This window comes from Salvia miltiorrhiza, chromosome 1 (genome assembly GCF_028751815.1).
Source record: "Salvia miltiorrhiza cultivar Shanhuang (shh) chromosome 1, IMPLAD_Smil_shh, whole genome shotgun sequence".
NCBI lineage: Eukaryota > Viridiplantae > Streptophyta > Magnoliopsida > Lamiales > Lamiaceae > Salvia > Salvia miltiorrhiza.
In genome coordinates this window covers 76,246,929-76,265,279 of record NC_080387.1, presented here as the reverse complement: position 1 = coordinate 76,265,279, position 18,351 = coordinate 76,246,929, and the positions used below count along the sequence as shown (strand labels likewise).

Here is an 18,351-nt window from a genome sequence, read left to right as displayed (position 1 = left end):
GTGGGCAGTTGCCAAGCATATAACATAACATCATTAACAATTTCACAATATCGCATAAGAGGCATGAGTTTCTTTCATATCATTTGCTCATTAAACATTTCCAAATTCATAAATAGCATAAGGGCATTCTTCATCATCAACAATCATATACACGCATCGTGTCGTGGAGAAGGCCTTCTCCAACGAACACTGGCATCGCGCCGTGAAGGGGGCCTCCCTCAGCGGTCACGGCATCGTACTATTGAGGGAGGCCTCCCCCAATAGACGCTGTAACACTGGCATACTGGCATCGCGCCGCGAGAGAGGCCTCTCTCAGCGGACACGGGCATCGCGCCGTGAGGAAGGCCCTCCTCAGCGGACACGGCATCGTACTATTGAGGGAGGCCTCCCCCAACAGACGCAAGCATCAATCACAGGCATAAACTTATCAGCGTAAAGCATTCAAGCGTAAATAAGCGTAATCAAGCGTAAATTACATAGGGCGTAAATAGTATAAACAACATAGCGTAATTCATTTAACGTGTAGCATAATAAAGCTTAACTCATGTAAGTGTAATAAAGCATACCACACTTGAAGATCCAATTTGCATTTTAAAGCATAACACTGGTATAGCATTTTATTTACGCGTAAGAAATTGCCCACCTGATAGCAAAGTTTTGCTAAGGTACTCTAACTCCTTGTGTAGTTCTTACTCTCGTGCTTGACCTTAATCACGAGAATATAAAATAAGACATTGCCTCGAGGAAAATTCTTAATTAATGAGAAAGCGTAATTTAACTATGCATGAATCTGGTATGCATGATCTAATCTTTTGAGCGATAATCGGGAATTCTACTATTAATCCTTGTTAATAGATTTAACTAATTCTCGTCTAACGCGGTCGAATAAAGTTGTGCTTCTTCCTTCCTCATCGTAATATTCTAGTTGTGAAATAAATCTCGCATTTGTACTTGATTGAAAAATGACTAACTCGGCTTTAAACGAGGTGTGACCTTGTAGAAACTATCGGGCTTTTCGATAGAAACATAATTACTAATATAATCTCAAATAATTAATAGGCTCAAAAGAGAGTAGCCAATTAATTAAATAAAACGAGTAGCTTAACTCAAATAAATAATGGTAGCTCAAAATAATATTTGGCCTTAAGGAAACAATAATATAAGCTCAATAATTAAGAGGCTCAACAAGGCAGCCTGATAATTAATTAAGTAGAAGTGGGCCTGAATAAATAGTACGAAAGCCCAATCGAAATAATTCATTGGCTTAAGTAATTAAATAAATCTTGGCCCAATGAATAAATAATGAATAGCTGGGCTAAGTTAAATAAGTACGCAAGGCCCAGCTGCAATTAAATAAGCCTCGGCCCAAAGAAATAAAATAATAAGGCCGATATTAAAATAAGGTCTGTTGGGCTCAAACAAATAAATCATGTAAAGCCCAACTAAATAAAATTTCAGTCCATAATTTAAAATTAGCCCATCATAAAATATGCATCAGCCCAACTCCTTAATTAAATCGAGCCCAATAGAAATAATGAGAAGGGCCAATTAAATAAAAGACTGGCCCAGTTCGAATTTAATTGAAAGCCCAATCAATTAAATTGGAAGCTCAATTCCTTAAGAATAAAACATACCCAAGCTCAAATAATTCGGCCCAAATAATATAGATAAAGGCCCAATTCTTTTTAAAATAAATCGAGCCCAATCAGCATTTGAAGGAAAATGGCCCAAAATAATTAAAATTATGAGGTCCAAATAAATAAATAAAAGAAAAGCCATATCTTAAAATTAAACCAAGCCCAAGCATTTAATAAAATCGGCCCATTACTCAAAGCCCAATACCATTTAAAAATCGACCCATCACTTATTAAAAATCGGCCCAAGACTCGGCCCAAAATAAAGAAATAATTCGGCCCAATGTAATGGCCCAACACCCAAAGCCCAAACCCTCAAGCCCATCACAAACCTAGCCTAACACCACCCTTTTCTATCTTCTTTCTCCCGTAACATTTTGCCACTCTTTCTCTCTCTCTCTCAGTTGAAAGATCCGCCCACTCTCTCTCGCTCTCTGCGCCCTCCTGCCGCCGCCACCGGACGGCAGCGCCGTCCCCGGAGGCCGGCGGCTCCGCCTCCTCTCTCATCCCCTCACCTCAAGTCTCCCTCTCACTCTTCCTCCACCGCACCCAACAGCAGCCGGAGCCTCTCTTCCTTCTTCTTCAAAATCGGCGCTCGATCGGCCCTCCTTCTCCGGCCGTTCAGCCGTCGCTTGCTTCGGCCGGCGTCGTCTGTTGACGCGTCTAACCCCGGCACCGTTCTCTTTCTGCTCCTTTGGTCCATCCGCAGAACCCAATCGAGCCCTGAATCTAAGGAAGTCATCGCCGATGTCGCACCTCCATCTGGAATCCGACGGGCGGTCGCCTCCTGGAAGCAGCGCCGTTCGTCTCCCATCCTCATAAATCCCGCTCTGACGTCGAGCCCTAGATTTCAGAAAAGGGAAGGACGCCGCTGTCGAGCGTCCGCGGTTGCTGCACTCGAGCCCCTGCTCGGCTCTGATCTGATCGGCGTCAGCTGCCTCCGGCGATTCTCTCCTCCGGCGACTGGAGTAAGAAGGCCTACGCCTCTCACCGCGTCGCTGCTGCCCCTGGACGCTGCTGCTGCGCACAAGTCTCAGCTCGTCGCCGGGCAGCTGCTGTTCGGGGCCCTGATGAGGTTGGGCGAGTTCGCCCTGTCCCGACCGTCGTCGTCGTCCCCATCGGGCTGTCAGCCCTTCTTTCCGATGCAGGCAAGACGACGAGAGTTCGCCGTTTTCCTTCTTCGTTCCAGCAGTTGAGGTTCGGCCCTAACTCTTAGTATTTTTAAATGCAAAAGCAGCAAGATATGGTTTTTTTTTTAGTTCAGTGCAGTCCGTAAATTAAACCTTTGGCTCCTATTGTCGTTTATGCTATAGATTGAAACTAGGCATCATGGTTTTGCTATGTGTCGTCAGAAATTCTCATTGTATTTGCCTTGTGTGAAAGTCATGGGTTGTTGATTCTATATGGATAAAAGATTATACCATTCGTCTCCTACTATGCTTTTCAAATAAACTGATCATATGCTTCATGGGAAATGAGGCGTGTAACAAAGAAGAAAGCATACCGATGTAAAAATACCTTGAATGTTCTTGTGTTTTTGGTTAGTTGCTCTGGAGTTCAATGGATAGAAACTGAAATAAATTGCTTATTTGCTTAACAATTGCAGGCTGAACTTATGAAGGAAATGGAGGGATTTAAGCCTAGGCTTACCTCTGGCAGCACAATGAATCTCCCTTTTCGTTTGATTGCCGATGCGCCAATGAAGAAAATGAGAGGAATGCTAGCTTAAAAAGAGATTATATGAGAAGGAGTTGTTGGTTGATGGGAGTTGATATTAAAAGAGGGCGGCTGAAGAGATGGGGAACAAGGGTGGTGGGCAGCACACTCATTTTCTTTCTCTCAACTTTAATGATTTTTATGGTAGTGGTGGGGAGGTAAGAGTGAGTGGAAATTGAAGGGGATTGGAGGCTGCTGCAAATTTTGCACAGCCCCACACATTTCATATCTCTCTGTCTTCTTTTCTTTTATTGACTTTTCTTCCTTTGATTGTTAATACTTTATTGAGTGGCAGTAAGTGGCCACGTAGAGTACAAAATCTTTTTGATATACTAGACGATTTTCCCCAAGCTGAGAACTAGCCTGTAATCTGTGAACTGTAAATAAAATACTGGCTTCTATTCTCTATCATCCGTTATTGTATCTGTTTGATATCTTTTTCCTTGCCTACTGACTTGATAAACTATAATATAACTTAAATTAAATCCGTAGATTTAATCTGCTTTGCTGTCGGAATAAATCCTCGACTTCTAGTAGCACTAATAAAATATAACTGCTTCCGTTTCTCGATTAATAAATAACTTGACTTCGCTAAGTCAATTAAAAATAATAATTATTGAATAGCTCAATAATCCTCGTCGCGTTTTTCTCATGCATACTAAAGCATACGGCTAAAATAATACTCCATCTCTGATAAAAAAAATCAGGACTATAAACTGAATTCATATATAACTGGTAACTGGGTTTCATTTACTGAAAGATGCGATATTAATTATCGCGATACCATATTAAATAAAATAAAAATGCGGGTCATTACATACTACCCCTCTTAACAAAAATTTCGTCCCGAAATTTGCATATCTCTGCTAAAACAGTTCGGGGTATTTTTCCTTCATCTTGTCTTCAAGTTCCCACGTAGCTTTTCTTGTCTGCGGTGTCTCCATAAGATTTTCACTGATGTGATTGAGACTGATTTGGTAAGTGTCCACGTATTGCTGGTAAGGGGTGTGGGTGTTCCCAATTGCTGAACCTCATTGTCTGTTGGGGCATTGCGTGGAGTAGTGACCTTTTTGGCCACAATTGTAACAACCGTTAGTTCCAGCCCGACAGATACCCCTATGCATCTTACCGCAATTTGGGCAAGGTGAAATTCCTCTCTGACCTTGGTTACCTCCAGTTGGCTCGAGATTAGTCTGTGCCTCGTGCCTTTGTTGAATAAACTGTTCGGCCCGTTCTTTTTGTTGCCACACTTTCTTATTAGTCTGATTGATATTGTCTTTGTTGTTGTCCCACTTGCGCTTCCCTTTGAGAGTATGTGAGGCTACTGGTGGATCATTTGGCGTTGAGATCAACAATGGGGCTGACTTGTCCGACGGCATTGCAGCTTCAACGTCAAGTGCCCTGTTCAGAGACTCCGTGTATGAGAGTCCTCCGTGGCTTGCTAGAGCCATCTTAATTTCGTACCGCAGTCCGGCACAAAATTTCTCTGCCATCTTCTCCTCTGTGTCCACTTGTTGTGGAGCAAACCTCGACAGGTTGCAGAATTCCTTGTCGTATTCAACCACAGATTTCTTTCCTTGCTTCAACTCGTAGAACTCAGCTTCTTTCTTCTTCCTATAGCTTTTCGGAATATATTTATCATATAATCTTGTCTTAAAATCTTCCCAAGTATAACTTGCCCATTGCTCAGGTGTCAGAATTTTTCGACGTGCTTCCCACCAGAAGTCAGCTGATCCTGTTAGCTGGAATGAGACGCAAGATAGGCGCTCCTTATCAGTACAACGTAGAAAGTTGAAAATGCGTTCCATTGCACGCACCCAAATCTCAGCTTCAGCCGGTTCACTCGTTCCGTCAAACGTAGGTGGGTTCTGCCTTAAAAAGAGTTCTTCGACTCTCCTAGTTGGGGGCGGAGGAGATGTGTTATGTCCTCGAGCATCTTGTGGTTCTTCTGGTACAGCGTTACGGTTTCTGAGATTGTTATTGTTTCTCGCAGGGCGTCCTCTCTTAGGCGGCATTCTAGTAACAAAGATGTGCCAATTAGTACACTCTAGCATAATCTAATACAAGCCTCAAAAGAATTATTGTACAGGTTAACTTATTCTAACTTGTAAACAAGTCATAACTCCAATGACAACATTGATGTAGTAAGCTCTAAGGGTCTTTAGCATCTCAAATCCATGAGTCATAAAAATTTCTTAAGTATATAATATCACATCATCTAAATTGGATACTTAGGCATAAGTCATGGAGATTCATAGCGGCTATAAAATCATAAGCTTAAAAATTATTCTATACGCATCACTTATCTTGCTGCCTTCACTATAGCCACCAAAAGATACAATCTAATTTCTTCTATGTTTGCTTCTATGTTCTGTCGTAGTGGTGATCTCATATCTTAATAGCTCTACGTTCATAGGGATTCATTCCATAGGCATACTTAATCGTGCTTGCGTAAATCATTTCATTCAATAACAACATAACATAGCTATTAACAGTTACTCACTTTGCTATTACGATAATTCTCACTTTTTGTAAACATTAACTCAAAACTTGGAATATCATTCTGCTTCGTTGAGTGTGATGCGATGAAGTGCTGAGCTTTGTCGATTGAACTCTAGACACTTTAGTGATCCATTCAAAGTTTGGCTTAAATAAACTCTTAGGCTCAGAGCAAACGAACTGCTCTGATACCACTCTGTCACGACCGGCCTTAATTAAGGATAATTAATCCGGGAAAACCATGACTGGGGAAGGAAAATTAAGAAGCGGGTTTAGAAAGGGGCGCATAAAAGAATACTCAAAGAGCTTGAATACGCGTGAAATATTCCTTAAAAAGGAAAAAGGCATAGTTCGCATAAAAAGGGTACTCAAAGAACTTGTATACGCGTTATATTCCTTAAAAGGAAAAAGGCATTTTTAGGGGCTTGGCTAAAACATTATCAGAGTTTGTAACGGAAGGTGTAACTGAAATAATCAGTGTTTACAGCGGAATGCATAACTGAGATACATGTATGAAGACATGTATCCTTTCTGAGCCTACTTTAAGTTCGACAAAAACTCCATTCAGCAACACTTCATCGCCCATCACAGCTCAACCTACACAAACATAAACATCGAAGGGCTAAGTACAAGAGTACTTAGTGGGCAGTTGCCAAGCATATAACATAACATCATTAACAATTTCACAATATCGCATAAGAGGCATGAGTTTCTTTCATATCATTTGCTCATTAAACATTTCCAAATTCATAAATAGCATAAGGGCATTCTTCATCATCAACAATCATATACACGCATCGTGTCGTGGAGAAGGCCTTCTCCAACGAACACTGGCATCGCGCCGTGAAGGGGGCCTCCCTCAGCGGTCACGGCATCGTACTATTGAGGGAGGCCTCCCCCAATAGACGCTGTAACACTGGCATACTGGCATCGCGCCGCGAGAGAGGCCTCTCTCAGCGGACACGGGCATCGCGCCGTGAGGAAGGCCCTCCTCAGCGGACACGGCATCGTACTATTGAGGGAGGCCTCCCCCAACAGACGCAAGCATCAATCACAGGCATAAACTTATCAGCGTAAAGCATTCAAGCGTAAATAAGCGTAATCAAGCGTAAATTACATAGGGCGTAAATAGTATAAACAACATAGCGTAATTCATTTAACGTGTAGCATAATAAAGCTTAACTCATGTAAGTGTAATAAAGCATACCACACTTGAAGATCCAATTTGCATTTTAAAGCATAACACTGGTATAGCATTTTATTTACGCGTAAGAAATTGCCCACCTGATAGCAAAGTTTTGCTAAGGTACTCTAACTCCTTGTGTAGTTCTTACTCTCGTGCTTGACCTTAATCACGAGAATATAAAATAAGACATTGCCTCGAGGAAAATTCTTAATTAATGAGAAAGCGTAATTTAACTATGCATGAATCTGGTATGCATGATCTAATCTTTTGAGCGATAATCGGGAATTCTACTATTAATCCTTGTTAATAGATTTAACTAATTCTCGTCTAACGCGGTCGAATAAAGTTGTGCTTCTTCCTTCCTCATCGTAATATTCTAGTTGTGAAATAAATCTCGCATTTGTACTTGATTGAAAAATGACTAACTCGGCTTTAAACGAGGTGTGACCTTGTAGAAACTATCGGGCTTTTCGATAGAAACATAATTACTAATATAATCTCAAATAATTAATAGGCTCAAAAGAGAGTAGCCAATTAATTAAATAAAACGAGTAGCTTAACTCAAATAAATAATGGTAGCTCAAAATAATATTTGGCCTTAAGGAAACAATAATATAAGCTCAATAATTAAGAGGCTCAACAAGGCAGCCTGATAATTAATTAAGTAGAAGTGGGCCTGAATAAATAGTACGAAAGCCCAATCGAAATAATTCATTGGCTTAAGTAATTAAATAAATCTTGGCCCAATGAATAAATAATGAATAGCTGGGCTAAGTTAAATAAGTACGCAAGGCCCAGCTGCAATTAAATAAGCCTCGGCCCAAAGAAATAAAATAATAAGGCCGATATTAAAATAAGGTCTGTTGGGCTCAAACAAATAAATCATGTAAAGCCCAACTAAATAAAATTTCAGTCCATAATTTAAAATTAGCCCATCATAAAATATGCATCAGCCCAACTCCTTAATTAAATCGAGCCCAATAGAAATAATGAGAAGGGCCAATTAAATAAAAGACTGGCCCAGTTCGAATTTAATTGAAAGCCCAATCAATTAAATTGGAAGCTCAATTCCTTAAGAATAAAACATACCCAAGCTCAAATAATTCGGCCCAAATAATATAGATAAAGGCCCAATTCTTTTTAAAATAAATCGAGCCCAATCAGCATTTGAAGGAAAATGGCCCAAAATAATTAAAATTATGAGGTCCAAATAAATAAATAAAAGAAAAGCCATATCTTAAAATTAAACCAAGCCCAAGCATTTAATAAAATCGGCCCATTACTCAAAGCCCAATACCATTTAAAAATCGACCCATCACTTATTAAAAATCGGCCCAAGACTCGGCCCAAAATAAAGAAATAATTCGGCCCAATGTAATGGCCCAACACCCAAAGCCCAAACCCTCAAGCCCATCACAAACCTAGCCTAACACCACCCTTTTCTATCTTCTTTCTCCCGTAACATTTTGCCACTCTTTCTCTCTCTCTCTCAGTTGAAAGATCCGCCCACTCTCTCTCGCTCTCTGCGCCCTCCTGCCGCCGCCACCGGACGGCAGCGCCGTCCCCGGAGGCCGGCGGCTCCGCCTCCTCTCTCATCCCCTCACCTCAAGTCTCCCTCTCACTCTTCCTCCACCGCACCCAACAGCAGCCGGAGCCTCTCTTCCTTCTTCTTCAAAATCGGCGCTCGATCGGCCCTCCTTCTCCGGCCGTTCAGCCGTCGCTTGCTTCGGCCGGCGTCGTCTGTTGACGCGTCTAACCCCGGCACCGTTCTCTTTCTGCTCCTTTGGTCCATCCGCAGAACCCAATCGAGCCCTGAATCTAAGGAAGTCATCGCCGATGTCGCACCTCCATCTGGAATCCGACGGGCGGTCGCCTCCTGGAAGCAGCGCCGTTCGTCTCCCATCCTCATAAATCCCGCTCTGACGTCGAGCCCTAGATTTCAGAAAAGGGAAGGACGCCGCTGTCGAGCGTCCGCGGTTGCTGCACTCGAGCCCCTGCTCGGCTCTGATCTGATCGGCGTCAGCTGCCTCCGGCGATTCTCTCCTCCGGCGACTGGAGTAAGAAGGCCTACGCCTCTCACCGCGTCGCTGCTGCCCCTGGACGCTGCTGCTGCGCACAAGTCTCAGCTCGTCGCCGGGCAGCTGCTGTTCGGGGCCCTGATGAGGTTGGGCGAGTTCGCCCTGTCCCGACCGTCGTCGTCGTCCCCATCGGGCTGTCAGCCCTTCTTTCCGATGCAGGCAAGACGACGAGAGTTCACCGTTTTCCTTCTTCGTTCCAGCAGTTGAGGTTCGGCCCTAACTCTTAGTATTTTTAAATGCAAAAGCAGCAAGATATGGTTTTTTTTTTAGTTCAGTGCAGTCCGTAAATTAAACCTTTGGCTCCTATTGTCGTTTATGCTATAGATTGAAACTAGGCATCATGGTTTTGCTATGTGTCGTCAGAAATTCTCATTGTATTTGCCTTGTGTGAAAGTCATGGGTTGTTGATTCTATATGGATAAAAGATTATACCATTCGTCTCCTACTATGCTTTTCAAATAAACTGATCATATGCTTCATGGGAAATGAGGCGTGTAACAAAGAAGAAAGCATACCGATGTAAAAATACCTTGAATGTTCTTGTGTTTTTGGTTAGTTGCTCTGGAGTTCAATGGATAGAAACTGAAATAAATTGCTTATTTGCTTAACAATTGCAGGCTGAACTTATGAAGGAAATGGAGGGATTTAAGCCTAGGCTTACCTCTGGCAGCACAATGAATCTCCCTTTTCGTTTGATTGCCGATGCGCCAATGAAGAAAATGAGAGGAATGCTAGCTTAAAAAGAGATTATATGAGAAGGAGTTGTTGGTTGATGGGAGTTGATATTAAAAGAGGGCGGCTGAAGAGATGGGGAACAAGGGTGGTGGGCAGCACACTCATTTTCTTTCTCTCAACTTTAATGATTTTTATGGTAGTGGTGGGGAGGTAAGAGTGAGTGGAAATTGAAGGGGATTGGAGGCTGCTGCAAATTTTGCACAGCCCCACACATTTCATATCTCTCTGTCTTCTTTTCTTTTATTGACTTTTCTTCCTTTGATTGTTAATACTTTATTGAGTGGCAGTAAGTGGCCACGTAGAGTACAAAATCTTTTTGATATACTAGACGATTTTCCCCAAGCTGAGAACTAGCCTGTAATCTGTGAACTGTAAATAAAATACTGGCTTCTATTCTCTATCATCCGTTATTGTATCTGTTTGATATCTTTTTCCTTGCCTACTGACTTGATAAACTATAATATAACTTAAATTAAATCCGTAGATTTAATCTGCTTTGCTGTCGGAATAAATCCTCGACTTCTAGTAGCACTAATAAAATATAACTGCTTCCGTTTCTCGATTAATAAATAACTTGACTTCGCTAAGTCAATTAAAAATAATAATTATTGAATAGCTCAATAATCCTCGTCGCGTTTTTCTCATGCATACTAAAGCATACGGCTAAAATAATACTCCATCTCTGATAAAAAAAATCAGGACTATAAACTGAATTCATATATAACTGGTAACTGGGTTTCATTTACTGAAAGATGCGATATTAATTATCGCGATACCATATTAAATAAAATAAAAATGCGGGTCATTACATACTACCCCTCTTAACAAAAATTTCGTCCCGAAATTTGCATATCTCTGCTAAAACAGTTCGGGGTATTTTTCCTTCATCTTGTCTTCAAGTTCCCACGTAGCTTTTCTTGTCTGCGGTGTCTCCATAAGATTTTCACTGATGTGATTGAGACTGATTTGGTAAGTGTCCACGTATTGCTGGTAAGGGGTGTGGGTGTTCCCAATTGCTGAACCTCATTGTCTGTTGGGGCATTGCGTGGAGTAGTGACCTTTTTGGCCACAATTGTAACAACCGTTAGTTCCAGCCCGACAGATACCCCTATGCATCTTACCGCAATTTGGGCAAGGTGAAATTCCTCTCTGACCTTGGTTACCTCCAGTTGGCTCGAGATTAGTCTGTGCCTCGTGCCTTTGTTGAATAAACTGTTCGGCCCGTTCTTTTTGTTGCCACACTTTCTTATTAGTCTGATTGATATTGTCTTTGTTGTTGTCCCACTTGCGCTTCCCTTTGAGAGTATGTGAGGCTACTGGTGGATCATTTGGCGTTGAGATCAACAATGGGGCTGACTTGTCCGACGGCATTGCAGCTTCAACGTCAAGTGCCCTGTTCAGAGACTCCGTGTATGAGAGTCCTCCGTGGCTTGCTAGAGCCATCTTAATTTCGTACCGCAGTCCGGCACAAAATTTCTCTGCCATCTTCTCCTCTGTGTCCACTTGTTGTGGAGCAAACCTCGACAGGTTGCAGAATTCCTTGTCGTATTCAACCACAGATTTCTTTCCTTGCTTCAACTCGTAGAACTCAGCTTCTTTCTTCTTCCTATAGCTTTTCGGAATATATTTATCATATAATCTTGTCTTAAAATCTTCCCAAGTATAACTTGCCCATTGCTCAGGTGTCAGAATTTTTCGACGTGCTTCCCACCAGAAGTCAGCTGATCCTGTTAGCTGGAATGAGACGCAAGATAGGCGCTCCTTATCAGTACAACGTAGAAAGTTGAAAATGCGTTCCATTGCACGCACCCAAATCTCAGCTTCAGCCGGTTCACTCGTTCCGTCAAACGTAGGTGGGTTCTGCCTTAAAAAGAGTTCTTCGACTCTCCTAGTTGGGGGCGGAGGAGATGTGTTATGTCCTCGAGCATCTTGTGGTTCTTCTGGTACAGCGTTACGGTTTCTGAGATTGTTATTGTTTCTCGCAGGGCGTCCTCTCTTAGGCGGCATTCTAGTAACAAAGATGTGCCAATTAGTACACTCTAGCATAATCTAATACAAGCCTCAAAAGAATTATTGTACAGGTTAACTTATTCTAACTTGTAAACAAGTCATAACTCCAATGACAACATTGATGTAGTAAGCTCTAAGGGTCTTTAGCATCTCAAATCCATGAGTCATAAAAATTTCTTAAGTATATAATATCACATCATCTAAATTGGATACTTAGGCATAAGTCATGGAGATTCATAGCGGCTATAAAATCATAAGCTTAAAAATTATTCTATACGCATCACTTATCTTGCTGCCTTCACTATAGCCACCAAAAGATACAATCTAATTTCTTCTATGTTTGCTTCTATGTTCTGTCGTAGTGGTGATCTCATATCTTAATAGCTCTACGTTCATAGGGATTCATTCCATAGGCATACTTAATCGTGCTTGCGTAAATCATTTCATTCAATAACAACATAACATAGCTATTAACAGTTACTCACTTTGCTATTACGATAATTCTCACTTTTTGTAAACATTAACTCAAAACTTGGAATATCATTCTGCTTCGTTGAGTGTGATGCGATGAAGTGCTGAGCTTTGTCGATTGAACTCTAGACACTTTAGTGATCCATTCAAAGTTTGGCTTAAATAAACTCTTAGGCTCAGAGCAAACGAACTGCTCTGATACCACTCTGTCACGACCGGCCTTAATTAAGGATAATTAATCCGGGAAAACCATGACTGGGGAAGGAAAATTAAGAAGCGGGTTTAGAAAGGGGCGCATAAAAGAATACTCAAAGAGCTTGAATACGCGTGAAATATTCCTTAAAAAGGAAAAAGGCATAGTTCGCATAAAAAGGGTACTCAAAGAACTTGTATACGCGTTATATTCCTTAAAAGGAAAAAGGCATTTTTAGGGGCTTGGCTAAAACATTATCAGAGTTTGTAACGGAAGGTGTAACTGAAATAATCAGTGTTTACAGCGGAATGCATAACTGAGATACATGTATGAAGACATGTATCCTTTCTGAGCCTACTTTAAGTTCGACAAAAACTCCATTCAGCAACACTTCATCGCCCATCACAGCTCAACCTACACAAACATAAACATCGAAGGGCTAAGTACAAGAGTACTTAGTGGGCAGTTGCCAAGCATATAACATAACATCATTAACAATTTCACAATATCGCATAAGAGGCATGAGTTTCTTTCATATCATTTGCTCATTAAACATTTCCAAATTCATAAATAGCATAAGGGCATTCTTCATCATCAACAATCATATACACGCATCGTGTCGTGGAGAAGGCCTTCTCCAACGAACACTGGCATCGCGCCGTGAAGGGGGCCTCCCTCAGCGGTCACGGCATCGTACTATTGAGGGAGGCCTCCCCCAATAGACGCTGTAACACTGGCATACTGGCATCGCGCCGCGAGAGAGGCCTCTCTCAGCGGACACGGGCATCGCGCCGTGAGGAAGGCCCTCCTCAGCGGACACGGCATCGTACTATTGAGGGAGGCCTCCCCCAACAGACGCAAGCATCAATCACAGGCATAAACTTATCAGCGTAAAGCATTCAAGCGTAAATAAGCGTAATCAAGCGTAAATTACATAGGGCGTAAATAGTATAAACAACATAGCGTAATTCATTTAACGTGTAGCATAATAAAGCTTAACTCATGTAAGTGTAATAAAGCATACCACACTTGAAGATCCAATTTGCATTTTAAAGCATAACACTGGTATAGCATTTTATTTACGCGTAAGAAATTGCCCACCTGATAGCAAAGTTTTGCTAAGGTACTCTAACTCCTTGTGTAGTTCTTACTCTCGTGCTTGACCTTAATCACGAGAATATAAAATAAGACATTGCCTCGAGGAAAATTCTTAATTAATGAGAAAGCGTAATTTAACTATGCATGAATCTGGTATGCATGATCTAATCTTTTGAGCGATAATCGGGAATTCTACTATTAATCCTTGTTAATAGATTTAACTAATTCTCGTCTAACGCGGTCGAATAAAGTTGTGCTTCTTCCTTCCTCATCGTAATATTCTAGTTGTGAAATAAATCTCGCATTTGTACTTGATTGAAAAATGACTAACTCGGCTTTAAACGAGGTGTGACCTTGTAGAAACTATCGGGCTTTTCGATAGAAACATAATTACTAATATAATCTCAAATAATTAATAGGCTCAAAAGAGAGTAGCCAATTAATTAAATAAAACGAGTAGCTTAACTCAAATAAATAATGGTAGCTCAAAATAATATTTGGCCTTAAGGAAACAATAATATAAGCTCAATAATTAAGAGGCTCAACAAGGCAGCCTGATAATTAATTAAGTAGAAGTGGGCCTGAATAAATAGTACGAAAGCCCAATCGAAATAATTCATTGGCTTAAGTAATTAAATAAATCTTGGCCCAATGAATAAATAATGAATAGCTGGGCTAAGTTAAATAAGTACGCAAGGCCCAGCTGCAATTAAATAAGCCTCGGCCCAAAGAAATAAAATAATAAGGCCGATATTAAAATAAGGTCTGTTGGGCTCAAACAAATAAATCATGTAAAGCCCAACTAAATAAAATTTCAGTCCATAATTTAAAATTAGCCCATCATAAAATATGCATCAGCCCAACTCCTTAATTAAATCGAGCCCAATAGAAATAATGAGAAGGGCCAATTAAATAAAAGACTGGCCCAGTTCGAATTTAATTGAAAGCCCAATCAATTAAATTGGAAGCTCAATTCCTTAAGAATAAAACATACCCAAGCTCAAATAATTCGGCCCAAATAATATAGATAAAGGCCCAATTCTTTTTAAAATAAATCGAGCCCAATCAGCATTTGAAGGAAAATGGCCCAAAATAATTAAAATTATGAGGTCCAAATAAATAAATAAAAGAAAAGCCATATCTTAAAATTAAACCAAGCCCAAGCATTTAATAAAATCGGCCCATTACTCAAAGCCCAATACCATTTAAAAATCGACCCATCACTTATTAAAAATCGGCCCAAGACTCGGCCCAAAATAAAGAAATAATTCGGCCCAATGTAATGGCCCAACACCCAAAGCCCAAACCCTCAAGCCCATCACAAACCTAGCCTAACACCACCCTTTTCTATCTTCTTTCTCCCGTAACATTTTGCCACTCTTTCTCTCTCTCTCTCAGTTGAAAGATCCGCCCACTCTCTCTCGCTCTCTGCGCCCTCCTGCCGCCGCCACCGGACGGCAGCGCCGTCCCCGGAGGCCGGCGGCTCCGCCTCCTCTCTCATCCCCTCACCTCAAGTCTCCCTCTCACTCTTCCTCCACCGCACCCAACAGCAGCCGGAGCCTCTCTTCCTTCTTCTTCAAAATCGGCGCTCGATCGGCCCTCCTTCTCCGGCCGTTCAGCCGTCGCTTGCTTCGGCCGGCGTCGTCTGTTGACGCGTCTAACCCCGGCACCGTTCTCTTTCTGCTCCTTTGGTCCATCCGCAGAACCCAATCGAGCCCTGAATCTAAGGAAGTCATCGCCGATGTCGCACCTCCATCTGGAATCCGACGGGCGGTCGCCTCCTGGAAGCAGCGCCGTTCGTCTCCCATCCTCATAAATCCCGCTCTGACGTCGAGCCCTAGATTTCAGAAAAGGGAAGGACGCCGCTGTCGAGCGTCCGCGGTTGCTGCACTCGAGCCCCTGCTCGGCTCTGATCTGATCGGCGTCAGCTGCCTCCGGCGATTCTCTCCTCCGGCGACTGGAGTAAGAAGGCCTACGCCTCTCACCGCGTCGCTGCTGCCCCTGGACGCTGCTGCTGCGCACAAGTCTCAGCTCGTCGCCGGGCAGCTGCTGTTCGGGGCCCTGATGAGGTTGGGCGAGTTCGCCCTGTCCCGACCGTCGTCGTCGTCCCCATCGGGCTGTCAGCCCTTCTTTCCGATGCAGGCAAGACGACGAGAGTTCGCCGTTTTCCTTCTTCGTTCCAGCAGTTGAGGTTCGGCCCTAACTCTTAGTATTTTTAAATGCAAAAGCAGCAAGATATGGTTTTTTTTTTAGTTCAGTGCAGTCCGTAAATTAAACCTTTGGCTCCTATTGTCGTTTATGCTATAGATTGAAACTAGGCATCATGGTTTTGCTATGTGTCGTCAGAAATTCTCATTGTATTTGCCTTGTGTGAAAGTCATGGGTTGTTGATTCTATATGGATAAAAGATTATACCATTCGTCTCCTACTATGCTTTTCAAATAAACTGATCATATGCTTCATGGGAAATGAGGCGTGTAACAAAGAAGAAAGCATACCGATGTAAAAATACCTTGAATGTTCTTGTGTTTTTGGTTAGTTGCTCTGGAGTTCAATGGATAGAAACTGAAATAAATTGCTTATTTGCTTAACAATTGCAGGCTGAACTTATGAAGGAAATGGAGGGATTTAAGCCTAGGCTTACCTCTGGCAGCACAATGAATCTCCCTTTTCGTTTGATTGCCGATGCGCCAATGAAGAAAATGAGAGGAATGCTAGCTTAAAAAGAGATTATATGAGAAGGAGTTGTTGGTTGATGGGAGTTGATATTAAAAGAGGGCGGCTGAAGAGATGGGGAACAAGGGTGGTGGGCAGCACACTCATTTTCTTTCTCTCAACTTTAATGATTTTTATGGTAGTGGTGGGGAGGTAAGAGTGAGTGGAAATTGAAGGGGATTGGAGGCTGCTGCAAATTTTGCACAGCCCCACACATTTCATATCTCTCTGTCTTCTTTTCTTTTATTGACTTTTCTTCCTTTGATTGTTAATACTTTATTGAGTGGCAGTAAGTGGCCACGTAGAGTACAAAATCTTTTTGATATACTAGACGATTTTCCCCAAGCTGAGAACTAGCCTGTAATCTGTGAACTGTAAATAAAATACTGGCTTCTATTCTCTATCATCCGTTATTGTATCTGTTTGATATCTTTTTCCTTGCCTACTGACTTGATAAACTATAATATAACTTAAATTAAATCCGTAGATTTAATCTGCTTTGCTGTCGGAATAAATCCTCGACTTCTAGTAGCACTAATAAAATATAACTGCTTCCGTTTCTCGATTAATAAATAACTTGACTTCGCTAAGTCAATTAAAAATAATAATTATTGAATAGCTCAATAATCCTCGTCGCGTTTTTCTCATGCATACTAAAGCATACGGCTAAAATAATACTCCATCTCTGATAAAAAAAATCAGGACTATAAACTGAATTCATATATAACTGGTAACTGGGTTTCATTTACTGAAAGATGCGATATTAATTATCGCGATACCATATTAAATAAAATAAAAATGCGGGTCATTACAACTTGATGACATCATAATTTAACAAATCATTTGTTAACATTGAGAAAATAGAAGATCCAATATGGCTGGAAACAGAAAATCCAACTGCTGTTAGAGTATTTATCTAACTAAGCATAAATTAGTTATATGAGAACAAGCCAACAAGCAAAGAAAACAAAATAAGATAAAGATTTGATCAAGTTTTGCAATCGTTTCTGCCGAGTTGCAGGATGTCAAGTTGTAGATGGAGTGTAATTAAGCTCACCATTTAATTGGTTGGAAGAGAGTTGTAGGATTTGCAGATTTGAAAGTTAGTAGCAAACGTTCACAAGAATTACTTTGGCAGATAATTTGAAATATCTTTTCAACAAATGTATCTAAAACCAACAAACTAGGAAATGGACGACAGATAATTTATGTAATGTTCCGTCCAATTTTTTTACCACTAAACTGATTTATAATTGAACGAAAGATAGCCAAAGGTTTGCTAAAGTTTTCATAGTATTATGGAATTTCTTATTCCCAAGATATACATAATCAATCTCTTTTGGAATATCACCTCCATAATTGCGAAGTCGTAAAATAAATTGATTTGATTATTATAACACGTACGACCACAAAAATAATAAGTATTAGAACACTATATTTAATGGTTCGTTTTTGTTAGTTTGAATACATTATTAAGTGAATATTAAAAATGGTAATTGTCGAATCCACTTAATTTTGACTCGGTTCAATTTAGTCTTGGTCAGTGGTTCAATTAAGTGGGCCCTCTGATATTTACAAATTGGTTTTCAGTTGTTAAAATAAAATTAAAAAGTCATTTTTTTTTATCAAAGCATACGGTTTATTGCTAAAAGATTAATGTACAAGAATTTATATCTAACCTATTCAATGTAGAGTCATGATATATAGTTAATCTAACCAATCCAAAATCATAATTAGTATTAGAAAATTAGTTAGTGATGTGTTTTTTCTAATTATATGAAAGTGAATATAAATTGTCATATGGGCTAATTTTGACTCCATCATATCCCGCCCAGTCACCCCACGCCCATCCATGCATAATGTTTAAAGAACAAAAAATAGAACCAAAAATTGAAGATAAATATGATTAACTCTTGGCTTATTAGAAATAACAATAAAGGTATAAATACCTAAATAGCTTCGGCATAGATTTTAAGAATTTTGTTAAGTGTATTTTTACCATATTTTACGGACTCC

At 40.8% G+C, this 18,351-nt stretch overlaps 1 protein-coding gene across 1 annotated transcript; it reads right to left on the bottom strand.

The window, feature by feature from the left end:
- Positions 1-2,137: 2,137 nt before the first annotated feature.
- Positions 2,138-17,692, bottom strand: LOC131013913 (uncharacterized). Its single transcript, XM_057941837.1, has 4 exons — positions 17,687-17,692; positions 15,130-15,819; positions 8,640-9,329; positions 2,138-2,839 (listed from the first exon to the last, which is right to left on the bottom strand). Exons 1-4 carry the CDS (start codon positions 17,690-17,692, stop codon positions 2,138-2,140), a joined length of 2,088 nt encoding a protein of 695 aa, XP_057797820.1.
- Positions 17,693-18,351: the final 659 nt, after the last annotated feature.